The sequence below is a fragment of the Armigeres subalbatus genome, chromosome 1 (assembly GCF_024139115.2).
Source record: "Armigeres subalbatus isolate Guangzhou_Male chromosome 1, GZ_Asu_2, whole genome shotgun sequence".
Lineage (NCBI taxonomy): Eukaryota > Metazoa > Arthropoda > Insecta > Diptera > Culicidae > Armigeres > Armigeres subalbatus.
In genome coordinates this window covers 147,468,994-147,496,655 of record NC_085139.1, presented here as the reverse complement: position 1 = coordinate 147,496,655, position 27,662 = coordinate 147,468,994, and the positions used below count along the sequence as shown (strand labels likewise).

The window sequence follows — 27,662 nt, the reverse complement described above, 5'->3', positions numbered from 1 at the left end:
CATGATAATTTACGATATATACGACATTGCAAAGGATTACATACTCGTGAAGTTCAAAAAATTATCTTAACAGCACGAGCCACCACCAATCGTGGTGCGTGCAATCTCGAAAATCTTCGATGGTAAAACGAATGAAAAGTACTATTTTGGGTTAATAAAAACTTGATGTTTTTCAATAAATCAATAATTTACGATAAAAATTAATTTTTGTTCAAGTGTAGGGTCATTCAAAAATGACATCACAGGTTTTAAGCGTGACAAAGGGGGGAGGGAGTTCTAGATATCTCTAAAAGTGGTGGACGTCATTATTGAATCGTCCCTGTACCTATCAATGTGGGATACATCTTTTTTTTTACATAAACATTTTTAAATAAATGAATCAAACTAGCCAAACTTTGATAAACATTGTTAATTAGACACCTGAATCCACACAAAAAATGGTGGAGATCGGTGCTACAGAAAAAAAATATCCTTAAAAATGGGGTGTACCTATTAATGCAGGACAGAGTGTCTACCCAAGAGAAAAGAGATTAGTGCCTTCATTTTTAAACCATGATTGTTTCCCGTTTAGCATAGAATTTGGCAGAATGTTGGCTGCAGTTATGGTGGATGAAGAAGGAATCATTTACTCTTCGCATTTTCTGTGCTAATTCTGATTTCTGACTCCGATTAAGCAGCCCAATACGTGAATCATATTTGTAAAAAATGAGTTAGTTTTTAGCGATTGGAGTACCTTGGATGTGTTTTATAAGATTAAAAAAAGATGCAGGGTTTTTCTGCCAATTTATGGATTTTCATTACCAGAGTACTTTATAGAGATAGATATAGCCAAATGGAGATATACAAGAAAAAAAAATTAAAAAATAATTCGGTCTTTGATAGAAAATTATGGGGTATTCGCCAGACATAAAGGGCATTAGGCATAAAATGTGCCAAAGAATAGCCTACGCCATAAAGAAGGCATAAGTATGCTGTCTTGTTAATCGGTGTTATGCCAATTGACCTACCTCGACCAAATGACATTGGCTTAGTAGTAGTTTTTTGAGAGGTGAACCAGCCAAGAGCTGAAAGCCTCTTTAATAAAGAAGAAAAAAAGTAGTAGTTTTGCTTTGGTAAATTCTTCTAAGATCGTGCATGCTCAAATCAGTGAGCAAGCGAATGATAACTTCTTTGAAGCATGCATTTTCCGGAATAGGCTGATATAAATCAATACAATTCGGTCAAACGACATTTGGCCCAAGTAATTTTCAATAAATCAATATCAAATTATGGTTGGAAGTAAAAATATACTGGACTGAGAGAACAGAATGGCATCCATAAAAACGATTAAAAAAATCTATGGAGCTATTTATTTTCGACAGAATGCCCAATCGATCAAATGTCCCTTCGACTAGGCGTCTTGTCGACGAAATGTCGTTTTACCAAACATCATTCGACGGAATGTCTCAAATGCCTCTAGAAGAATATGAGTTTTTCTGTATTAATCATAACTTTGAACGTCAAGAATGAATTAATAACTCTTCGTATTTTTCGAATTAAATTCGAGTTTTCAAAAAAGAAGCCATACAATCCTGTGCCTTGCGCAAGGGCAAAATTTGAATGAGCCATCATTCATTTTTTTTTCATTTATGCCAAACATCTGTTTTGCCCATGATTTCAAAGTTGACGTATCAACCATTCAACATTTCAGCCAATTTTATTTATAACGGCGGAGTGAAAAACTGTCGTTGAAAATGCATGATATCGTGAAAATATTACTGGCAGCACATTTTTTGCTTGCTTCTTCTTCTTCTTTTTATTGGCATTACATCCCCACAATGAGACACAGCCGCCTCGCAGCTTAGTGTTCATTAAGCACTTCCACAGTTAATAACTTCAAGGTTTCTAAGCCAAGTTACCATTTTTGCATTCGTATATCATGAGGCTAACACGATGATACTTTTATGCCCAGGGAAGTCGAGACTATTTCCAATCCGAAAATTACCTCGTTGCTTGCTTCTTATGGATGCAAAATGTAAACAAGTCGAATTGGAACCACTTTTGACGGTTCAATTGGAAACAAAATGGCGTCTTCGACGATCTCTTATTCTAACATTTCTAGTGTTACGGGTTGAAATGTATTAAACTGGCGATGTGTTTGCTTAATTCAATTTCAATGAGAAAACAATTACTCTTTTAATAAGAGGGTATTTTCGGGCGAATGAAATTTGGGCCCCTTTTACATTCTGACGTTTGCGATAGAATCGTTTCATGTCCGTAGATGACCACCGTTCTTATGAGCGTTTTATACTTGATGCATTTTGCGTATGTCTGGTTTGAACATATTTAGATCATAAATCATGCACTTGCTCTCTAAGGGCCTGTATGGATACTCTGGGTGGCTAATGGCTTTGAATTGAGCCCAGTTGACCTGGTAGACCAATTCATCTGAACTCCAGAATGATTTGGAGAATTTAGAACATCCGGTTTCATCCATATTCAAATCTTAAATCATGCACATGGGCTCTAAAGGCATGTATGGATACCATGGGTTGCTATTGTCTTTGAATTGCGCCCAGTTGGCATGGAATATTAATAGATCTGAACTTCAGAATGATTTGGAGAACTTAGAACATCCGGTTTGGACACATCTAGAGCGTAAATCATGTGCATGGTCTCTAAGGGTCTGTATGAACACCATGGCTTGCTATTGACTTTGTATTGAGCCCAATAGACTTGGTAAACCAAATGGTCTGAGCTTCAGAATGATTTGGATTACTTAGAACATCCGGGTTGGTAATACCTAGATCTCTAAGAGAGGTCTCTAAGGGTCTGTATGGACACCATGGGTTGCTATTTGCTTTGTATCGAGTCCAGTTGTCTAGGTAGACCAATGTGCCTGAGCTCCAGAATGATTTGGAGACTTAAAACATCTGGTTTCGACATATTTAAACCGTGAATCATGCGCATGGGCTCTAAAGGCATGTATGTACCCTATGGATTGCTATTGGCTTAATATCGTGCCCAGTTGTCTTGGTAGACCAATTTGCTTGAAATCCGGAATGACTTGAAGAACTTAGGATATCCAGTTTTGACATATCTAAACCGTACATCATACACATGGTCTCTTGGGGCATATATGAACCCAATTGGCTTTGTATCGAACCCAGTTGTCTTGGTAGATCAATTCATCTGAATTCCAGAATGATTTGGAGAACTTCTAATATCCGGTGTGGACACATATAGATCGTAAATTAAGCTCATGGCCTCTAAGGGTCTGTATGAACACCATGGGTTGCTATTGGCTTTGAATAGGGTCTATTTGTCTTGGCACACCAATTGGTCTGAGCTCCAGACATATTTGGAGAACTTCGAACATCCTGTTTGGACATATCTAGATCGTAAATGATGCACATAGCCTCCAAGGGCCTGTATGGATTTTTATTGGCTTGATATAGAGCCCAGTTGTCTTGATAGACCAATTCGTCTGAATTCCAGAATGGTTTGGAGAACTTAGAACGTCCAGTTTGGACATATATAGATCATAAATCATGCGAATGCGAATTATGGGTTTTTATTGGCTTGATATCAAGCCCAGTAATCTTGGTAGATCAATTCGTCTGAACTCCATATCTAGATCATAAATTATGCACATCGCCTCTAAGGGACTGTATGGGCAGTATGGGATGCTATTGGTTTCGTTCCAAGCGTAAATAACCTGGTAGACCAAGGCTTTGAAATCCAGAATGGTTTGGAGAACCTAGAACATCTGTAGAAATATTGTCAGCATTCATGATTCATCATCACTGAAATAGTATTGGGTACATTTCTGAGATAAAACAGTAATAAAATGGTTCATGCGCTATTTTCGTGTGCAATTTTCGTCCATATAAAAGTGGCCAACTGACGATTACAAGATGTAGATGTAGCCGATCAACAATCTAAGATCAGTTACGGAAAATTTATGAGCTGACGAATATTTTGGTATATAAACATGTAAATTTGGTTGAGATATTATTATTATTATTTATTTATTTAGACTAAGGCCGAAATGGCCTGTGCGGTATATAAGAGTCTTCTCCATTCGGCTCGGTCCATGGCTACACGCAGTCTACCACGCAGTCTACGGAGGGTCCGCAAGTCATCTTCCACCTGATGGATCCACCTTGCCCGCTGCGCACCTCGCCTTCTTGTGCCCGTCGGATTGTTGTCGAGAACCAATTTCACCGGGCGTCCGACATTCTAGCTACGTGCCCGGCCCACCGCATTCGCCCGATTTTCGCGGTGTGAACGATGGATGGTTTTCCCAGCAGCCCATGCAACTCGTGGTTCATTCGCCTCCTCCACGTACCGTCCCCCATCTGCACCCCACCATAGATGGTACGCAGCACTTTCCTTTCAAAAACTCCAAGTGCGCGTTGGTCTTCCATCGTTGGTAGCATCGTCCAGGTCTCGTGTCCGTAGAGGACTACCGGTCTAATGAGCATTTTGTAGATAGCCTTGCGGATTCCAAAGTACGCACGATTTCCAGCTACTATGCGTCTCCGAATTTTTTTGCTAGTATCATTTCCGGCAGTCACTAGTGAGCCCAAGTACACAAATTCTTCTACCACCTCGATTTCGTCACCACCGATGCAAACTCGCGGTGGGTGACCATCACCTTGCCGTAACCCTCTGCGCGTTTCGAAGGGACCCGAGAATGAAACTCGAACTACGCACATCACCCGATCCATCGTCGCTTTGATCAACCGTGTCAGTTTATCCGGAAATCCGTGTTCGTGCATTAGCTGCCATAGCTGGTCCCGATCAATTGTATCATATGTGGCTTTGAAGTCGATGAATAGATGATGTGTGGGCACGTTGTATTCGCGGCATTTCTGCTGTACTTGGCGAATAGCGAACACCTGGTCCGTGGTGGAGCGTTCGCCCATAAAACCCGCCTGATACTGCCCCACGAACTCCCTTGCAATTGGTGGTGGTCGACGGGATAAAATTTGGGAGATGCCTTGTAGGCGGCGTTCAGCAATGTGATTGCGCGACTCTACGACACCTTACAATTCCATCACCCATAATATAATAATGCCATTAACTTCGAAGGCCACTACCCCTGAATGAGTCACTACCCCTGAATGCCATTACCCTAATGGGACACCCCAGAATGAGCCAGCAATTTTGAATTAGTCATTGCTGAAGTTTATACTTCATTTCAATGAAAAAATGTTACTCAATAACGAAGTTTATTCGCCATAATTCATGAATGGTCTGAACAATAATTGGAATCCACAACTGTTTCAATGCAGTATGGAACCGTATTCTTGCTCCGTAAGATCCCTGTTCCACTTCATTATGGCACTTTTCAAGATTTCTGAATGGCAGAGGGAAATTTGTGCAGCACGTTTCCATGTGCATAATGCAGAGAGTTGAAGGCAATTGCAGTCCACGTCAGCATGGCTACTAGGGGCAACAAGGTAGAAGTTGTTCCTTGGTCGCTGTAGTAAAGCAATGGATTCTGGAAATGAAAGCGTGGTCTAAATCCTTCCAAAATCGACGAGGGGGGTGAATGGGTGGGTAAGAGTGAGTGGAGTGATTTAGTGAGTGAGTAAGAGTGAGTGTGTGAGTAAGAGTTAGTAGTGAGTGAAATCGAGTAGAGTAAAACGAGGTGAAGAGTGAGTGGTAAGAGGTGACCGAGAAAGAGAGAGTTTGAATGATTAGAGGAAGTAAAATGAATGAGTAAAGGCAATTTCCCTCTTAGCCATGCGGTAAGGGCGCGCGGCTTCTAATGCAATATGCTGAGGGTGGCTGGGTTCGATTCCGGTGCCGGTCTGGGCAATTTTTCAGATTGGAAATGTCTCGTCTTCCCCTGGGCATGAAAGTATCATACTATGTTAGCCTCAATGATATACGAATGCACAAATGGTAACCTGGCTTAGAAACCTCGCAGTTAATAACTGTGGAAGAGCTTAATGAACACTAAGCTGCGAGGCGGCTCTGTCCCAGTGTGGGGATGTAATGCCAATAAGAAGAAGAAGAATGAGTAAAAGTGGAAGAGTGAGTAAAAGTGGTTAAGTGAGTAAAAGTGGGTGAATGAATGAGAGTGGGTGAATAAGTAATAATTAGTGAGACAGAGGAAGTGAGTGAGTAAGAGTTTGTATAAGCCATAAGAGTTGGGACCCAGTTTCACCGGAAGACTGACTTAAAGTATCATCCTTGTTCGCTTTCAAAACACAATCCATTTAAAGAAGGCAGTCATCTCCTCTGTCTGCCTTATACCAGGCAAACGCGTTCATTTGACAAGGCATAGTACCATCTTCCTCGGTGTCTGGCTCATACCCAGGGCAAACCCATCCATTTAAAGCAATGGGCATCATCTTCTGTCTGCCGTAATGGAAAACACGTCCATTGAGAGAAGCATCAATGCCTTATACCAGGCAAAATGTTCATTTTAAACAAGGCATTATTTCCTCGGTGTTCCTTATACCGGGCAAATCTTCATGCCATTTAAATAAGGCATCATCTCCCTGTCTGCCTTAATGCCCAGAGACGCGCCTTCAGATGCTCTTCCGTTGGTAAAATGCATTTCCAGTTGCTGCGTATTCTGGGCTAGTCTACTGTCTTGTAGCCGCTTCAATGTTAAGTTGCGGCGTCCGATTTCGACGTGTGTTGTACACTGCGTCGAGAGTTTTGAAACACCAGAGCTTACTGCAACGAGGTAGTGGTCAGATTCGCCAATATTCGCACTGCAGTAAGTGCGGACATTCGTGATGTCGGAGTAGTTATTAATTTACCGTCGATTATAACGTGGTCAAGTTTGGTTTTCGGTTTCTTGGTTAATTGATTCTGGCGTGTGGCTCTTGTGGATATTTTTCAGCGGGAAAAAGAAGGTGCTTCGGACCGTACCATTCCGCGGGAGGCTGCAAGGATTTATGCATCGTTGGCCGTTGTCATTCGGATACGGTGTACGAGACTATCCGGTCCGAGCGACCGGTCTATCCATTCCTCCCTTCCTGCCTGCGCGTTTATGTCACCGATGACGATTTTGACGTCCCGCCGTGGGCATCCATCGTATGTCTGTAACCCAGCTGTGCGTAGAACGCTTATTTCTCGTCGTCAGGTCTCCCTTCGTGTGGCAGTGCACGTTGATGATGCTATAGTTGACGAAACGACCTTTAATCCTCAGCTTGCACATCTCTTACGTTGATTGGCTGCCACCCAATCACGCGTTGGCGCACCACCTGCAGCACTATGAAGCCGGTTCCCAGCTCGGTGGTGGTGCCACAGCTTTAGTAGAAGGTAGCCGCCTGATTCCTGCTTTTCTCCACACTTTCTGTCCTGTCCAACAAATCTCCTGCAGCGCCACGACTTCAAGTACAGTTGCGACCTGCGAAACCCTAGCGGACTTGCAGTTCCATGTTCCAAAGCTTCCAATTCACTGATCCTTTTCGTCGCCTCAGGTCTTTACCGATTATATCGAGTCGCATTATCTCTTTATATTGTTCTTCGTAATCAGCCGTTTTCCAGGCGGCTTATTGGGACTGGTGCAAACCTCCTGTCCTCGCCGGAGGGCCATCGTCGTGTCAGGGCTGTTTGGCGTCCCACCTAACACCAGGACTTGGGCTTGTGTGCGCTTTTGGAGCGGTAACACGGTCGCTGGCAGAACCTACTTGCAGATACATACGGCTTTTTATAGAGGTTTAACAGGGCCCACTGTCAAACTCCCACCACATCCTAGGCATGCGCCACAACTCGCAGATGGCCTGGGGAGGGATCTTCAAACCCTTGGACATAGTCCCTGCTGCCCACAGTACCGTACCGTAGATGCCCTGGGAATACCTATTGCTTGTCCCATTGAGCTTATTTAAACTTAAAAATAAGGCCAAAGTCCTCTATATCGATTTGTTAACCGTCCAGGAGACCAAGATCAGAGGATAGTTTCGAATATTGATTAAACGTTGATTAAACGTTGACGTTTTACTATTCGCTGGAATTGCTGCTCATACAATATGTATGCGAAACAATGTTTAGTTTTCTTATTAGTGCTTGGTTCGCCAAACTTGAAACCCAAACTGTTGAACATGAGTATGAAAGTCTAATTGCAAAAAAAATGTTTGTTAGAAGTCTAGAAGAAGGGATGGCTAAGGTCGTTGAATAATTATAAAAAAGCTGTCAAAATCATCACTCACCCTATGTGGAATCATTTTTTTTCATTTTTGAATCAGCAAGGTATTGTCATATAAACCATGAATTATCCACCGTAACATTGAGCTAGTTTGTGATCTTATGCTCAACGTCGGATTGCAAGCATGCGGTTAATAAGAATTGGGAGCAATATGGGCTGTAGTCATGGTTCATTAAACTTTTAGATATTAATCACTTTGCGCGACGGCGTGCTTCTGCAGTCGGTCACATTGAATTTGAAATTCAGTCGGCTGTTGACATCCGCTACGAAGAATTGCGTGCTGTTCCGTCTGAGATCGTGTATTGTGTAGAAACATATTACCCCCTTTCAAATACTCAATAAAAGGGACACAGTTGATTGTGTGTGCTGATTTGAAGAGAAAGTTTTTCCTTTAACTGTTCAATGATCAAAGATAAAATCGCTAAGAAAACTAATAGAGTGAAATTTTCGTTAAAACGATCGATTAGGGTAGGGAAAATATTTTGGTGGCATTCAACAATTCATAAGCTTTTTTATTTATTTTTTTTATCAGGATCGCAATGGTCCAAATTCTCCAGGTTCTCCATTGAAATCACCCAGCAAAATTCCATCACTGCGACGTCCAGAAAGCATCACTCCTCAAACACGATCCAGAAGCACTTCTAAGCAGCGGCTAACTGCTAAAACTCCCGAAACTCCAACCGAACCATTAATCAAAAGTAAGTTTTATATATTTCAATTTGTCTATGCGATTATTCATATGTACTATTTTCCTATTTTAGAGGTACCAATGAACAAGATCCAAGTCGGCGCAACACCTTCGCCCAATTTGAAGGTGGTTAGATCTAAAATAGGATCCCTAGAGAATGCAACGCACAAACCTGGCGGAGGTCACGTGAAAATAGAGACCCGAAAATTAGACATAAAGGCGGCACCTAGAATCGAGGCGAAAAACGATGCATACGTTCCTAAGGGTGGCGATAAGAAGGTGAGTTTCGCTACAGAGCTTGATACAAATTTAATTCTACGTTTTGTATGCACTATACTGCGTGAGATTGCGTGAAATGTCCTACCATGATGTCCAACGTAAAACATCTGCCTCACAACTGTTTTGTATCCGTCTTGACAAAGGTCTCGCCATTCATCGTGATTCATGACGCTGCTTGATTTCGTCAGCCATTCTTCCTTATAGACTTGTGGGCCAGCACGTTTTGTCCTTTTTGGCCAAATAAGATGGTAACATCCTCTTTCCTCACCATATTGCGGATCGAAAGATCGAAAGATCTCTCTGCTTTTACAGGGGAAGATTTCTTCGGTCTTCTGCCACTGTTAGGTCTTCTGAGTTGTTTGAATAGCAGCGAGTAAGATCAGTAATCAGTTTAGGAGTTGCAATCAGGATCGTGACCAGATTTATATGCAATTTGGTACGTCTGGCTTGGATTGGGTGGTGTTTGCACAGGCGCAGGCGTTTTCACAGGCGCAGGCGTTTTCACAGGCGCTTTCGAGTTACACCGTTCATTATTTGGCATTCTACGCCATTGAGCAAGGAAGAAATATTATAAGTTATTGACGTTCTTATAGGTTTATTGACTGTAAAGCTATGTGCTCATGATTCTTTTTTCATTAATTATTTTCTATTGATATGTTATGCCGTCGACGTAAACAGCAGATTTGAAATCGATTTATTATAACTTAGCTATTAATTCAATTTGTTTTCAATCCTGTTGAACTATGTATTTCCTCTATTTCACAGATAGTAACAACCAAGCTGTCATGGAATGCGAAACCCAAAATAGGATCTTTGGACAACGCAAGCCATAGACCTGGCGGTGGTGACAAGAAGATTGAAACGCTGAAAACGGACTTCAAGGATCGTGCAAGGCCGAAAATTGGCTCCAAAGACAACCTGGGTTATCAGCCCGGCGGTGGAGATGTCAAGGTAATGAAAAGACGTACCCAGTATAGATCATTTATATTGATGGCCCATGAGACAAATCGGTGGAATCTCGTCTATTAAGAGTGATTTTTGTAAACATCTTTTCCACATACCGCAAATCAGTACGAATGTTCAACGTACCTCAGGAATCTTTTCTAGTCTACATTTTCCAATATTGAGGCTTTACGAAACCTTTTCGAACCCTATTTATATAAATAACGAATTCAAAGAATAATACGTATTACTATGGGAACAAAATTCACACCAGGGGTAAATTAATTGGCTTATTCATAGAAAAGCTCAACTTGTTGCACGATCTTCGACAATCTCATTTCTTGTTTAGGGTATGTGTAGGTGTTTATATTACCAGCATGATTTGCAAACCGGAAAGTTTGTGTTTTGGCTCCTTGACACTGCATGCGTTGCCTCAACCAATCTATTAATTTCGCTGTATCTCATATTTCATCTTGACAATGGTTTGCGGGGCGTAACAAGCAGAACAATATTAGACAATATAGGTAATTTAGTGTTTGCTCAGTATGGCTAATCCTACCGTAATATTTATTCGCTGTAGTTGTTCTTGAATTTAACTTGCCTCATAAAATTTCGTCAATCAACCAAAAAGTATGCGCAGTCGTGCATCCAAGAACACACCCCAAAGTCGTTTTATTGCCTATTCATTCATTAGATACGGTGTAGGTGGCCTTGCAATCGTGGACTTACTCGGGAACAGAATGTCGTAAGCAATTCAACTCGCATCAGTTTCAATAGAAAAATATATGCTCCATCAGTGGTCGTGGGTTTCGCATTCCAAATATCATCAGTAAAGATTCATTCTTTCGGATCATACCATGCCATTTGATCATTTAATTTTCCGTGCCTCTTAATAATCCGCCTTATGCCATGCATATTCCTTTATCATAATGCCTGTCTTGAATATTCTCGTAAGCCTGGAAGTGCCATCATTGTTGAACAGAAAAAAAGAGTCGTAAGTAATGAATGTTTTGAACATCATTTAAAGTATGTAATAAAATAGTAGCGAGTATTTTTATCTTTTTTTTTATATTTATGTTCAATGTTGCTATTTTATGTAATTGCGATTGATGTAAAGCCCGTGCTAACTAATTCCAAAATTTCCACATATGCAGGGTTTACGTGGGTAAAACGGACATGTTAGTTTATTGATCATATAGTGTTTGTAGCATAGTTGCCGAAACATTTTGAAGCTAATGCGAAATATCCGGAAGCGAATTCCGAATTTTCTTTTAGTTTGTAGATCGAGTTGAAAAAACAAATCTTTTTGTTCTGTATAGAATCTAATTGTTACATTTTAATACAATGATTGCATCAAAATCTTCCAAATTTCTATTTGCTAAAATCATAAACAAACTTTTCTAGATTTTAACACAGAACTGTATAAAAATCTGCTATGAAAAATAGTTCATTGATAAACTAGTTTCAGTTGTTTACGAGCATTTGTCCGTTTTATCCAACTTATCCTACAACAGTAATTTAGTAAGTCATACATTATTATTACATTAGTAAATCGCCTGAACATTCAATGCTTCCCTTAAATCCGATGTTATTAACAGTTATTTCAAATATCCTTATAATGCCTTGCTATTGTATCAAGTTGTGCCTTCTCATGAGATTTTTTCGAACTTATATCACAATGGTTGATTTATCCAACCAAGTGTTCCATTTGCACAATGACCGATATGCAAACATCGTACACAGCTTATTAGGGCACATATATTTCAGAATTGTTATTAATCATTATTGTACGCGTTATGTGATAATATCTTCAATTATTTGAGCCTTCGAGAAAAGAACGTACGACAGGCACAAGAATGAAATTAATCATATAATTAAACATATTATTCCAATCCTTGACTTAGCGTTCAGACTCTTAATCCTCTTTGTATGACTCAGCCACGAACTTTAAAACTTGACTGTTGGGTTCCTAGGGGTGCGTATGTGACACATTATTTAATTCAGAATCTATGACAAAGGATCGAAAGACAAAAGGTCGACGGAACAAAATGTCGAAAGGACAAAAGGTCGAAGGGACAAAAGGTCGAAGGGACAAAAGGTCGACGGGACAGAAGGTCGAATGGACAAAAGGTCGACGGGACAAAATGTCGAATGGAGAAAAGGTCGAAGGGACAAAAGGTCGAAATCACAAAATTGGTTAAAATTGAAAGCCATAGTATTCGGAACAATACAATGGAAAACTATGATGTAAGCACCGTCATCGGGGGTGACACTTGGCCAAATAAGGGTCAGGTTGGCCCATGTGTTCAACAAATTCAACACAAGGAAAATGTTTTTGAGCGATAGCCGACCTACAGACTGTTCGTGAGAACGATGGCTCAATCTTGACTTGAACCCACAACTTCTAATTTCCACACAAAACTCTACCACCAATATGCAATATGCACAAGCACATTCATTCATTTATTTAGTTTACATCTAAACAGAAACCACTGAATCAACAATTTGACGCCATAATACACGAGTTAATAGTTCGAGAACACGGAGTTCTTTTAACCCTTATGCGGCCGACGGGGTACCCGTGTTCCTTTTTCAACTTCAAGTGGTAATATTCCAATGAATTTTTATAGCTGAAACTCGGTGACATCTAAGAACTCCATAAAATGTAGTGAGAAATCTGTGAGAAAATCACTTTGATACAGTGAGGAGAGACGTGGGGAGGGGCATCTGATTTTTTTACCACGTGGATGGCCGACAGGGTACCCGTGTTCCCATAAATTGATATTTTAATAACTTTAACAATCTTCAACCGATTTAGATAATTTTGACAGGTTTGGAAATAGAAACTCATATACTTTTTGCCCATTGTCAAGGTTTACAGCTTTTGTCCATGGTTATGCAAGAAATCTTTGAAGTAAGGCTTAAGAGTTTACACAAGTAACCGAAGGACTATCAACCAGTTTCAAATATATTACATGCTCATTGCGCTTCTTAGAATAGTCGGTGTTCACAGTACATATTCTGGGTCTCCAAAAACTCCTGGAGTAAGGCCTCAGTCATCCAAAAAATCACTGGAATAAGATCTTATGGTCTGCTAACGTAACCAAAGGTCTATCGTACAAATTCAAAAACGGTACATGCTCTTTATGGTGTTTAGCATATAATGCTTTCACAGTATATGTTCCGGGTCATCCAATGATCTTTTCTCAAAACATGTTTGCATTCCAAGTAGTTCTTGTTGCTGTCATTGATTCCAGGTAGTCTACGAACTCCATACAGTCAAGATCTTTGGATCCATCTCCGTAATGGAGGCAGTTATCGAAGAATTAACAAGAAGCGTGACCCTTTCTTGGTATATGTTTGTATTCCAAGTAGTTATTGTTGTTGTCGTGGGCACCAGGTAATCTACGAACTCCATAGAGTCAAGATCTGTGGATCAACTTCAGTAACGGAGGCAGTTATTGAAGAATAAACTAGTTGTGTGACCCCTTCTTGGTATTTGTTTGTATTCCAAGTAATTATTGTTATTGTCATTGGTTCCAGGTAGTCTACAAACTCCATAAATTCAAGTTCTGTGGATCAACCTCCGTAATGGAGGCAGTTATTGAAGACAAGTTGCGTGACCCCTTCTTGGTATATGTTTGTATTTCATGTAGTTCTTGTTGTTGTCGTGCGTTCCAGGTAGTCTACAAACTCCATACAGTAAAGATCTTCGGATCAATCTCCGTAATGGGGGCAGTTATCGAAGAATAAACAAGTTGCGTGACCTCTCCTTGGTATATATGTGTACTTCAAGTAGCTCTTGTTGTTGTCGTGGACTCAAGGTATCTTCGGATCAATCTCCGTAATGGAGGCAGTTATCGAAGAATAAACAAGTTGCGTGACCCCTTCTTGGTATATGTGTGTACTTCAAGTAGTTCTTGTTGTTGTCGTGGACTCCAGGTAGTCTACGAACTCCATAGAGTCAAGGTCTGGGGATCGACCTCGGTAACGGAGGCAGTTATTGAAGAATAAACAAGCTTTGTGACTCCTTCTTGATATATGTTTGTATTCCAAGTAGTTCTTGTTGTTGTCGTTACCCAGGTAGTCTACGAACTCAAAGATTCAAGGTCTGTGGATCATCCTACGTAATGGAGGCAGTTATTGAAGAATAAACAAGTTGTGTGACCCCATATTAGTATATGTTTGTATTTCATGTAGTTCTTGTTGTTGTCGTGAGTTCCAGGTAGTCTACGAACTCCATACAGTCAAGATCTTCGGATCAATCTCCGTAATGGAGGCAGTTATCGTAGAATAAACAAGAAGCTTTTTTTTCTTCCTAAACAATGGAGGGGGAATCTGCTCAACAGACATCCTGGGTTGACCAGGAAGTGCGGGGTTAGGGATCACCGAGGGAGGCAGGACTACATCCCCGACCCGCTGAACCTTTTCCATTGCCGCCAAGCCCATAGTCCCTTCGGTACAACCAGAAAGAAATGCTTCAAAGGGGGGGGCAGTGCACAACGCACCCTCGAGGTTAGCTGCGTGTCCTTGCAGCACCGAACATCGTAACTCGCCTTTTAGAAGAAAACCATGGTATCGAGCCAGCGCGTTGCTGGCTTTCTTGGTGGCCTTACCACGCCCTATGTCCTCGGAAGGTGGGAAGGGTCGACTTCGCGCCTGCTTTTCTCTACACGACTGGTATCAAGAATGATGATGCCGCGTGCACTCCAAATTGACCTTTCTGCGATAGGGCCTATTCGCCAGCACACAGAGGGGCTTGCTGACGCGAGGCCTACGCCTGCCCCAGCCTTGACGAGGACCCCTTTCCGTCCTCGGGCTCGGAACCCGCCCGGTTGGCCGACGCCGCGAAAGCGACGATACCATGTTGTTCATCGCGCGGCCACTTGTTCGATAAAAGGATCGAGTTCGACCACAGAGCATGACCACCGGTATGACTCATGAAGCCGACCTGATCCCTTGACCACCTCTTATTTGCGCCTGAACTAGCCATTCCTTGAGTCCACGCGCCACCTTCTGTGTAGCTCCGAGACGATTTGGGCGATAGCCGATGAAAACGGCGTTCCAGCCAACTTCATCTTTACACATCCTCCGAACTAGGTTGTCCGGGGTAGTGTCCAAACCACATGTGGCAAGCATGTGGTCACGCATTTCGCGAAAAACGTGAGCACACAAACAACACGTGTTCCGCCGTTTCCTCTAAACCTGCGCACACCAAACATTCGGGCGAGGCCGAGCAAACCAGCTGCGTTACCTGCACTGTGATTTTGCAGCACGCTTAAACGCCGGGCACATCGAACCCCCCATGGGGTGCTTGCTGTTCACAGCTTTGCTGGAACAAATCAAACGATTGGGAGGGTTCGTGCAGCATTGTGCCTTATATCTCTCCAATCCGCAGCGTCGGCAGAGATTGCTTCTGTAAAGGGCCTTTGCAGTCCCATTGCTTGAGCCCCGGTTCCAGGCACTTGAAGCAAACTTCGGGTTGCTCGTATATGCGCACAGGGCATACCGACCATCCCACTTTTGACGCTCCCCTCAACTTAACTACCTTGAGGCGTCCGCTGCAGATAGCCGAACCAATGCTACCTGCGTCCCTGCTGACCTTTCCGTAGCCGGACGGCTGCGGTGGGCGTCTCCACTTCACACTGTCGCCGCAGTGCCGTGACGAGCTCTTCGACTTCGGTGATCTCGTCCAGGTCTTTAACCCTTAGATTCACCTCCGTCGTGAGTGCCATCACCTTGACCGTCTCGCCTAGGACTTCCTCCGCCAACTTCTTGTAGGCGGCGCCCTTTTGCGAGACGCCCTGCTTCAGCTCGAGGATCATCTCGCCCATCCGGGTACGTCTTATTCGACGTACGTCGGCGCCGAGTTCACCGAGCTTGACGTCACTCCTCATCGCCTTCGAAACATCCGAGTACTTAGCCTCGTCCGCCGTGATGACTAGGGCATCGCCCCTGGAGTGATTGGCGCCTACCCTAGACTTCTTGCTACCCTCATTCGCCTGGGCCTTCTTTTCGGCCCTTGACGTCTTCGGTTTCCTCTTGTTCTTGACCAGGGTCCAGGAGGCGTCATCCCCCTATATTTCCCTGGTCTGGTGCAGCTGAGAACTTTCAGCCTGCCGTAGCCCCTTGCCACCGTCTTTCCTGAGTGGACGGACCTTTCCATGACCTTCCACCCCCAGTTTTGGAGGTACCTGGCCGGGGTTCAGCTTCTCAGCCCCACTACCCTTGTTCGGGGTAGTAACCCTCCGCGTTTTGGAGCGGCCCCCAGGGAGCTCATCCCCTGGAGACTGTCTCCCCCGTTTTTGTGTCTGCTCCGTTGGAGCAGTCACCCCCGACGTACCCGCAAATACTTGAGCCTCAGTCTGAGTAGACTTTGGCACCACCGTCTTCGTTTGGCACGCCTTCGGTCGATTCGACCTTGCCCGAGTCCGCGAATCCTTGGGCCTCAGTCTGGGTAGATCTCGACTCCACCGATTTCACGGGTTTACACTTGGCCGTCCCAACCGCCCTCTCCAGCTTGGCGTCCAGCATCGACTTTCGAAGTTTCTGCAAGCTCCTCTTGAGGTCCTTGCTGATATTATGCTTCGATGACGCAAAGTCGATGATGGCGTCCAGCTGTTCCGTCGTTACCTCGAAGGCCGAAAGCCAGGGTGGCCAGTGGATATTGAATTCCGAATTCCCGGTTTTTTCACGGTTTTCTCCCGGTATTTTGGAAAATATCCCGATACAAAAAGTTTACACCTAATAAAAAATCAAAAACTTACAAATTTTTATAATTTTCCTGTAAGTTAGAGGCAAAATTAAATGTAAAAGAGTGGATGCCTGCTAGATATAAAAATCTTGTATAGGAATTTATTTTTCACACATTTCAGATTACATATTACATATTCTATGGGAAGGAAGTGAAGTCAAGTAAAACTCCTGCTTAGACCAACAAATAACACAAATCATCCAGACTGATGATTGATTCTATATTATTTGGTCGTGCATGAGCTCTAAGATTTTGAATTTTTCCAAATTATCTTGGTTGGAAATTTAATAACTTAAACATAGATAATATTTACACAAATTTGTATCAAGCATTTTGATAGAATTACATGGTGTCTGCAAATTAAACAAGACAGGTTTTTAAATATTTTTTGGAATAAATTAAAGAATCAGCATGCATTGCATGTTATTATAATAGGACTACATAAACCAAGCTGAATTTGTTCACATCAAAATGACCCCTGTATCCTGAGTTGTATGCCTTCGATCGTGTTGGAAAAAAAATCACGATGGCCGCACGTTTCTATACAGATACTTTTCACACATTTTTTACGATTGTGACATGATTTCATACACCCAACCAGCGGATGGCAGATTTTAATACAATTCTGCATAAGAACCTTACAGAAACTGTATAATGATTTGGCATATACAATTTCAGAAGATTTTAATACAATTTTTGTATTGAAATAATACAGATTTGTATTATTTTAATACAATATTTGTATAAAAAGCTTACAGAATTGTATATGCCAAGATTTTATACAATGATTGCCAGATTTGTTTTTTTGGGTGTATGTCTCGATAATATGTTCGATGTTTTGATGGCTGTTGATTTCAAGATAGACCATACCGAATGATAAATTCAATCCAAATCGGGTGAGTAGGAAGGCATTTATTTTTTATTCGGAAAACCGAAAAAAAAGCAATCACAAAGATTTTTTTTTATACATGAAATAACACTCAGTGTTCTCAGAACATACATCTGTTACAGCCTGCTGAGTTGTTATGCCCATATAGCTACCAATTCAGTCCATTATTGTCTGTTTTTGATTTGTAGAAGCAAACTATTAAAATCTGTACGGATAATTTGCAGACACTGTGTAAATATTTTTTTAAATAGCAACAAAGCATATTGTTTGATTCCTTTAGGAAACCTACCATGCATACTCCTAATAATTATTAAAATTCATATTTAAATGTATTCAATAATGCGCTATCAGAATCAGGGCCTTTCAAGACTAAGTTTTCTATATAACTTATGAACATCAACCGTCTAAGACAAGTTAAGTACTCTCCATTTAATTCCACTACGTTTCATTCGAATACATGTATGTATGTGTGTAGTTAGCCACCATCCTGGCTAGAGTCTTGCTCTGCATTCGGTTCCACTTGACAGTAAGGTCAAATTTCAATATGATTTTGCATTCAACATATTGCTGTATGAAGGGCCAAAAATGGGGGCGGGACTACGTTTCATTCGAATACATTCCACTAAAAAGAGCTTAAAATATTTTTGTGAACATATTTTAATCCGAAACTTATCTCTCATTGCAAGGAAGAAATTTTAAACAAGATCTTGCAAAGGTGCAATAGCGTTCGTTTATTACGTACGACAAATGTACGATTTACAAACATCTCCTCTGCATCGCATTTTTTCAAAACAGTCGACAATTTGACATTAAAAATATTTTTTAAGAGCATATGAACGATGTTCTATAAGTCAAACATCCTTATTCTTGTTTACGTTCGAAGGTATAGTTCGTCCGTAAACAAGAATACGGATGAAGTGAAAAAAAAATCTACTTTGACGAAACCGACGAAATGACATAATGATGTCACAAATTACTGTGTATAATTGTAAACCAAATTTCAATCAAACAACTCTTGATTGGGAATCGATTAAGGAAAGTAACCTATTTTTTTATTAAATTTGCTCGAGCTTTCAGTATGTACAAAAAAATGTAAGCCCTGAAATAGAATGAAACGCGTCTACCAATTCTCTCATGGTGCTTGAAATGTCTGCACTATTTTTTACAAGACAGAGGCAGATTTTCAAATTTCCCGGTGGTTATTAAAACTCCCGCATATTTCCCGACATTTTCCCGGTGATTTTCAATTCCCGGGTTTTTCCCGGTTCTCCCGGTTTTCCCGGTTCGCTGGTCACCCTGGAAAGCCCATCGCGTTTGCGGTTCATCGCCTCCACAAGCCATGGGCCGTCAATAACCCCTACCGGCGTTTTTATAGCCGAGAGGAAGGTTGAGTGACCCACGCTGGCGCTGCGCACTGAGCTGCCGACTATTGCCTCTGGCCTCCTAGGCGGAGACCTGAACAACCCACCTCTTGCGAAGGGGTTGTCGCCTACACTACTACCACTAATCGAAGAATTGACTTGGTTTTCCATTATGGTCCCACGAGTTGCTCGGGAAAAGAGGTCCACCACGCCAGAGCTCAGCATGACGCGGTAAGGGACAATTACTGTGGAGGGTGCCCAGGTACCCCACAGGCTCCGTTAAAGGCCTAGCTCATTATTTCACCCCTTGGCCATGCATCCCCTCGGCACGGGTCGCTTGACGCCTTGGGATTAGGGGTTAGGGACGATGGTCCCGGTCTAACTCGCAGTGGCCATGGGGAGGGGTCGTCAAGCCCTTGGACAAAGTCCCTGCTGCCCCCGAATAAACAAGAAGCGTGACCCTTTCTTGGTATATGTTTGTATTCCAAGTAGTTCTTGATGTTGTCGTGGGCTCCAGGTAGTCTACGAAATCCATAGAGTCAAGGTCGGTGTATCAATCTCCGTAACGGAGGCAGTTATTGAAAAACAACTGGGAGGGACGGAAAATAGCGGTTTTCCTCCAATACCTTTCTAGAACTTAATCTATCACATGTTGTGCATATGCATAATCGAGTTTTAGACATAGTAATTAATTTCCACTCCGGGTGGCTCAATACCAGTCGGTATATATAGTCGGGGAACCACCATAGCCGGATAGTTCACTCGAGATCACCTCGTTGAGTGCAGAAACACAGTTCTTCTTGGGAAGGGTCCCGGTGGAATCTTTTCTCCGGATTTCCAGGATGATGATGATGATAGTCTCGCAACATACCACTACAAAGGCTTTGAGCTGGACGAGTTATCTTTAAGATAATTAAATAAGAATGGAACTCCGCTTGCTTCGGGCAGCCCTTTGTGGTGGCCCGATGTTTGTCGCCACAGTTGGCGCACTTGGAATCGGCCACCTCCATCTTGTTGCACTGATCCGTTGGGTCGCCACACTCGTTGCAGCGCGGCTTCATGCGGTAGTTCCGGGTGCCGTGTCCATAGTTGAAGCAGTTAGTGCACTGCGTGACATCGCTCCCAGTTAACGACGGTGTAATTTATAGAGCCGACCATCTTCAGGTCCTTCCAGGTGGTGGAGCCGTGCTTCAGATAGATTAAGTAAAGGTGATCGAGATATCTCCTCGCTTTTTCGTGACGAGCGATGCATACATTTTATGCTTCAAGCCAAAACATTCTAGCTTGAAGCTTCTCCTCTTCCTCGCTCATGTCGTTGAGTTCTCGCAACAAAGCCGTGAGCGACTTCGTGTCGGGATGGCCATGAGTGTAGTACTCATACGTGTGGACCTCGGATTGTGTGGAACGGATTGATGGTGGTTTTTATTCCTATTTTACCGCAAATCTGGCGGATCGCCCTTCACAAACACAGTTGGGCACTTCTCCTTCAGCTCTGGTTGCACTTGCGGCAGTTGCGATTGCTGCTTTCTTCTCTTCGGCGGGTTGCCGGCGTCGTCGACGAATATACGTTGCTCTGCAAAAGCTGCTTGAAGAGGTTACCCGCGCCTCCAAGAGCAGTGCGCTTCAGCACCTTAAATACCCACGACCGATTCGGCCACCGAGTCTTCCATGATGGGCTTGGAAGAGAATAAAGCCAATGACATACTGACGCGTATGCGCGCTCGACCGCGTCCAAGACAAATAAAATAATTTTGTTTATGAATTATTCATTTTTCTGATATTCTGCTTTACAACTGCTTGGATGCGTTCGCGCTCATACACGCTTCAGTATGTCATAGGGCTAACGCCACCACGACGAAGTGAAAACAAAGGCAAGAGGACGAACAAACGAAAAAAAAAACTTTAGCGAAATGCGCGAACTAAAAACACTGCCGATCGTGTAGCTGTAGCTGTCCTGAACTGGAATGATGAGAGAGAGTACATTGAGTTGACATGATATATGTATATACTATTTCTATAGGGTTGTCTGATTACAAAGGATTTTATAGTTGAGACAAGAAAAAGTTAACGCAAGCGGATTAGATACTATCTTATCTAGATGCACTAAATCGGGCAAAACTATTATGTTTTCTATAAAATTCATGCAATGGAAAATTACTTAGATCGTTTACAGCTCACTACCTTGGAACAAAACTTCTGATTCTTATTGTCCTTTGCTTCTAAACGCTTCTTCATAAAACGGATGATCAAATATGATATGGACATCTTCGTATCTATTGACTTGTCATTCAATAGTAACAACCAAACCTGAGACATAATTGGGAACAAATAGAAGAATCTTTTAAACGGAAAGTATAAGGACGGTTTGCAGGTTTTATTCTATTAATGTCAGGGGGTTTTTGTTGACCAAATTTCATGAAATTTGGCCACAATATTCAATATTGATATACAAAGAATTGGGCCAAATTTGGTATCATTCATTCGATATGAGAATTGCCGTGAATTTGCTATCTGTGCCATCTTTGCTGGTTTCGCCCATATGGGACAAATAAGCGATTCACGCAGTAACTAATAATGACAATAATAGAACAAAGCCGTCAATTCCCCAATATAAAGCAAAAAGTTCTTCCTTTTCTTTTTGCTAGCATACGTGCTCACCGCTGGAAATAGATCACAAAAATTATAAACCAGCTAATTTGCTTCCCATTTCTTGTTTTCTGGTAGTAATAATGTGGATACTATTAGACAAGTAATCAGAATAGTACGCTCAACTGAGAATTATGCATTGCAAGTTGAAACCATTTCATTCACTGCTTCCAGTTGTATATGCACAAACTACACAATCATAAGCACTTTACCAGGAATATTTTTTTCTGTTAACATATTCCTGCTGAACACCACAAGTAGACTTTTCTATGAAAGAGCCAACAATACTGTGGCCGAAAATCACATCCGTTTTTGAGTACTGTTCATTATATTTTTGGGTGGTTGTTCCACATCAGCTTCATTCAATTGTTCGATGTTCCCTACATATTTTCAATGGAGGAACCGTCACAAGAGCACTTACTCTGGTTACACATTTCGCATGGCAAATACATCTTTTCTCATAACTTTTCCACTTTCAGATTGTCAATCAGAAGCTGGACATCAAGGCTGAGAGCAAAATTGGCTCACTGGAAAACATCAAACATAAGCCGGGAGGAGGCGATAAGAAAATTTTCGACGACAAGGACTACTTGAAGCAAATTGATCATCCGGTAGCTCTGACACCACCATCACAGGTAAAAACGGGTTCCAGAGAGTTTCTCCTCTATTGAAATATGCTATCGCCAAGCAAACAGCGATGAATGGCCTTTTATGTATATCCTGTCTAATCGTTGATCGCAAGCCTGGCTTCCTAGAGCTATGTTATGCGTTTCTGTCATGTAGCAATCTTCTAGATTTACGCGTCTCTTCCGAAATTCTGGTCAAATCTTAGCTAGCTTATACAATATATGTGATTGGTAAAACAATTGTAGGATCGACCATTATTGTCTATTTCTGTCGTAAGTTCCGTTATGAATTTTGGCGGTAATTCTTGCTTCCATTCGATTTTGTTTCCTAGGAATACTTGTACAAGTTTTATTGATCATACCACAAATCCGATCTATGTACATCCAGGTAGAAGAAAGTTCAACAAATAGTCCCTAAATACGTAATTGTTTAAGGTCGCTACAATAAAGTTGTAAGTTTCTATTACCTTTTGTTTTAACAATTGTGTGAGTTTGGATTTCAAGCTTATGATTTGTTGCGTTTTAAGAAATGTATTTTCCCAATAGCAGGAGTGGACGTATAAAAAACCGGAGGCGCTGTTATTTTTCCTAGCCTAGTTCAAATGGTACCTAGGATTGGGTTTGCATCTTTTAAGAATGGTTACTGGATAACACTTACCTACACAAAAAGTTTATTTGTTGGGGCTCCATCAGGACAGAAAATTATGTAGGTATTGTGATGGAATTTAAGGAAATAAACCGTTTTAAGGACACTTCTCACGGGATCCAAATTTAAAAGTACTCGCATTTTCAAAGGCACACTGGTCAATGCGGGAGACACGCACAACTGTCATTTTTATTACTTCAGCTTTGCTGCATCGCAGCATGCTTGAAAAAATAAAAATGACAGTTGTGCGTTACTTTCATATCGACTGGTGTAGCAAAGCTGATATAATAGGATAAAAGTTATGCGTTGCTTCTGTGTATTGAGTGGTGTGCCCTTGAAAACGCGAGAAAATTTAAGAACAATCCTCACGGAATCCAAAACTAAGTACACTCGCGTTTTTAAAGGCACATTACTCAATACGGAAACAATGCACAACTGTCATTTTATTTTAATTTTAGCTTTACTACGTCGCAGCATGCGTGAAATAAAAAACCTGACGATTGTTCTAAAGGTTCCCTCAAACACAAGCGACGCGATTCTATCGCTTGGCAACTGCGATTCTGTCGCCGATGGTATGAAAGCGTTAATGGAACATTCCCTGTAGCGATCCAACAATAGAATCGCGGCGACTAGTTGCCTTGCCAACATCACGTCGGTGAAATGTGAAATTGCTTAGGTCTGGGGGAGCCTTTCAATTTGGATTCCTGGAGTCTTGTCCTTAAGTATCGCCTATGGTTCCTTACATAAAACCCCCCGACGACGGTACTGCAAGAAGTACTGAAAAAATAATGCAAAAAAATCTAATCAGAATAGTGGTGCGGTAAATTATATTATTATACTAACAATTGAAATTGCAAACATTTTGGCGATTAATCGGTATTTTCATTATGTGCATTATTTTTCGTGTAAATTTCAACAATCTCTTCTATCTGTGTATACTTAGAAAAATTGTTATAACTACCGCAAAAATGAAATATGATAACTTGATAACTTCTTCTTGTTCCATGCATTCCAATGGAAACTTTTCAACTTAGTATTCTACTAGCATTTCCTCAGTTATTAATTGAAAGCTTTTCAATGCTCGCCATTGCATGAGTGTGTATCTTGTGTGGCAAGTACAATGGAAACACTATACAGCGTCAATTTACATGGCTTCTTATGGTTGTTGGAAAAGAACCATTTCCGCCAGGATCGTGTGTCGCTTGTTTTCCGTGCTGATACATATTTTTGAAAATTTAGCAGCGCCTCGGTAATCTAATACTAAAGCTTCTGCTAGTTTTTCATCTTGTACTTCGTAATAGCTAAATATTTTATTGCAATAGAAATGTGAACGAAGACTTACGTGTACCAACGCTGTACAAACACACAGCTATGCAAAAATCGACTGCAGAATATGTCCACGAGAACGCAAACCCCGTTGTTTTCAGCAGCAAAATGACACATGTTCTGAAAAAATGCACCCTCAAGTCGTAAGGCGGGATTTGTGTCTCGCGGTTGCATGGTTAATTTGTTGATCACATTCACATAAGTTTTCTAACATTCCGCAGAGCCCGACACCGGACGATGACAACTACTTTGGAGACATCGCAGCGGGGGCAGTTGCACAGCCTAACACTTCAACCACCGCCACTAAAGTAGAATAAAATCAATTTTCAGGCACAACATGCTTTAAGATAATTCCACAAATTGACACTTCATTCGTAGTTTGATTACTATTCCGATTTGTAGCGTTTAGCTAGAGCAGCTTGTATTTAGTTAGAGCGTAACATAAGCGAAATAAATTAAGTTTTGTACTCATGTATTCTACACAATAAGCTATCAATCCACGCCAGAAATATATAGATTGTACGTACAAAGCATATAAAAATCATATGTAATATGAAAATATAGCATTAAAGCATTATTTATCACACTTTATAATGTACCAAACACAGCCAATGCACTTTTTATATTACATTATTTGGAAATCCTCTTCTCAACCACATTTCATTAAAATGTTTATATATTTGACTAGGATTATCTAAATTACGTAACTGTAGACTTTAATTAAAATAAATAATTGAAGATTTTCACACATAAGAAAACAGTATTTACACCGCTTTTAGTCATTAGGCACTCTGACCTGTACACTATTTATGACATTCCATTAAAATTTATTGTTGACTGTTAAGTTTCCCTTTATTGTTGGTTATTCGTGTTTGCTAGGAAGTGTGTTGTTTGCTTCCTTTTATCCGTTACGTTTTTCAAATATGTTATTTACGTTTTTATTTTCATTCTGTTTTTTTCTTTTTTTGTTTCGTTTTAGTCACCGATTCCTGACTTCGATAAAAATTCTTACTATTGAATAGAAATGAACTCTATAAATTCTGCGACAAGAGCGATTCAATGATGCCAACAACTGAAAGCATAGTTTATGTACCAAATAAATACAATGTAGTTCAAACTCGGCTCTGTTGATTAGTTTATAAGTTTACGTTGGTGAATTACAAGTAAATCTGTAACGGTAGCATTGCTGCACTGGATGATACATAAATTGTACCATTCAAACACTCAATCTATAATTGAGAAAAGAAAACACAAACCTTCTACCGCCGAAACAAATATTTTTTTTAAATTTCTTTTTTGAGTAACAGCTAATACATTGGACATATAGGGCAAACTATTATCAAATTATGTTTTCGTTTGTAGAGTACCTTCTAGTCAAATGTTGATTTCTGTTGCACGTAAAAAGCAGCTGAATCTTGCACGAATATATGGCAAATTTTTCCAAGCTGATTATTGTATTTTATAAATATAATAAAAAAAGAAAGTAAATTTTATGTCATGACACAATCATCAAATACTTCAAAAATGATTTATAATTGCGATAGAATGCCATTATTTGTAATAGGTAAAAACTGGAATAGCAGCGAGTAAAATCAAATTAAAAATTCCAGTTCTTTTCAACATGCGTTAGAAATAAAAGTGCTATATTACGATTGGAAACAAAATTCTCCCAAAAAAGAGGATAGATGTATCGTTTATTATTAGTTGTCAAGAATAAGAGAGTAATAAAATTTAAAGAAAAGTTGTAGTGTTTGTTTTCATTTAGTTATGCTTATGAACCATTCGCTTTTATTGAAATTGCGAACCGTAAGAAGGGATTAGTTCGAATTTTGCGAATAAATGAATAATGCACTACGAGCTATATCACTTATATCAGAAAAACTTGATATCAACGTCCGTGCTTCTAGTTTTTACTGCATCTAACGTTCTATATTGTAATACGCTATTTAAGTGATATGACTCGTAATGTAACTCGTAATGACGTGGTATAAGTCATTCGCTTAATGTCAATTGAACCAAGATCCTGTTGCACTTGTTTGATTCTTTTGTTTGAATTTCTGTAGAATAAGTTATACCTGCTAAGCAAACGTAAAATTAAAAATCTAGGATTGACCACCAAGTTGTTCCTTTTCTCGCGAAATCGTCTACCTCCTAAACCTCGCTGTGAACCTCACCATATTGTTCTCGTCGGATTGCTATCAAGAATAATTTTCATTGACTTATTTTACGAGATTCTGGCTACATGATCGGTACACCTCAGTCGTCCAATATTCGCGGTGTGAACGATGGATGGTTCCCCCAAAGTCCCAACAGCTGACGTAGTTCTTGGCTCATTCATGTCTTCCATGTACAGTCTTTTAACTCTATTTAGATTAGCATTAGAGTATTTCATTTAAATAACAAGGTTACTGAAGAGATGCATATTGAACAGAACATGAGCCAAGAACGTGGTTTGTGTTCTTAGTTATGAACTCTGAACACAGTTCAGTGTGCACTGGGTTGGTAAACAAGCAAAGACGATCATGGTAACGAAGGTTCCCTAGATTTGGAACTATTCAAAAACATACGAATGTGCTTGATTTCTATGGAACCTTTCACAAATTACGTAACGCCGAAGGGGGAGGGAGGGTGTCAAGCCGAGCGTTACGATTCATACAAAAAAAATTAAACCCTCATACAAAAAGTGTTACGAGGGGGAGGGTGGGGGTCCAAAAACAACAAATTTAGTGTTACGTTATTTAAGAAAGTGGGTCACAAAGACATCAACTATTTTTAAAAAGTTATTAGAGACTTCTAGTTATGCGTGAAGAATATAGAATATATAAGGCGTATACAATTTAGTTTTCTGGACCAAATAGGGCATGAATCATTTGAATAAAACTTTCAACCCTTTGGTTACGCATGTAGACCTCAAGACCTATACTGCCGCTAACCGCAAGTCAGACTTATCTGTATATGGCGCTCATATACAGATAAGTCTGACTTGCGGTTAGCGGCAGTATAGTCCAGGGAATTCATGGTTGACCTGGAAAGGAATAGTTTTTGGAGGCATATCCAATTTATTTAAAGTGTTAGAAAAACCATACTCAAATCACAAAGAAACAGACGTCTCACTTAGATCAAAATGCAATCAAAATCATCGCCACGGAAACATTATCGCCTAATGCTGAATTCACTGTGTTTGGAAAAGCGGCAGTCAGATGGCGGTAGTGCGCAAACGTCACACACTAGCAAAATCGATGAAAGCGCCATCGGTGGCAGATTGACCACCTACAAAGAAATAAATTCACCGTTAGAAAAGTGAACGATGGAGCATGTGTTGAGAGAGACGTCTGTTTCTCTGTGCTCAA

At 40.9% G+C, this 27,662-nt stretch overlaps 1 protein-coding gene across 3 annotated transcripts in view; it reads left to right on the top strand.

Annotated features, from left to right (window-relative positions):
• Nucleotides 1–25,285, top strand: part of LOC134205223 (microtubule-associated protein tau) — an 82,781-nt gene extending 57,496 nt beyond the window's left edge. For all 3 annotated transcript variants that reach the window (XM_062680285.1, XM_062680283.1, XM_062680284.1), the window contains 5 exons: nucleotides 8,688–8,853; nucleotides 8,917–9,122; nucleotides 9,888–10,073; nucleotides 22,194–22,349; nucleotides 24,534–25,285. In XM_062680285.1, the coding sequence (XP_062536269.1) occupies nucleotides 8,688–8,853; nucleotides 8,917–9,122; nucleotides 9,888–10,073; nucleotides 22,194–22,349; nucleotides 24,534–24,629 (810 nt within the window). In that variant the 3' untranslated portion in view covers nucleotides 24,630–25,285. The remainder of the gene's footprint in view (nucleotides 1–8,687; nucleotides 8,854–8,916; nucleotides 9,123–9,887; nucleotides 10,074–22,193; nucleotides 22,350–24,533) is intronic.
• The last annotated feature ends 2,377 nt before the right edge of the window (nucleotides 25,286–27,662 follow it).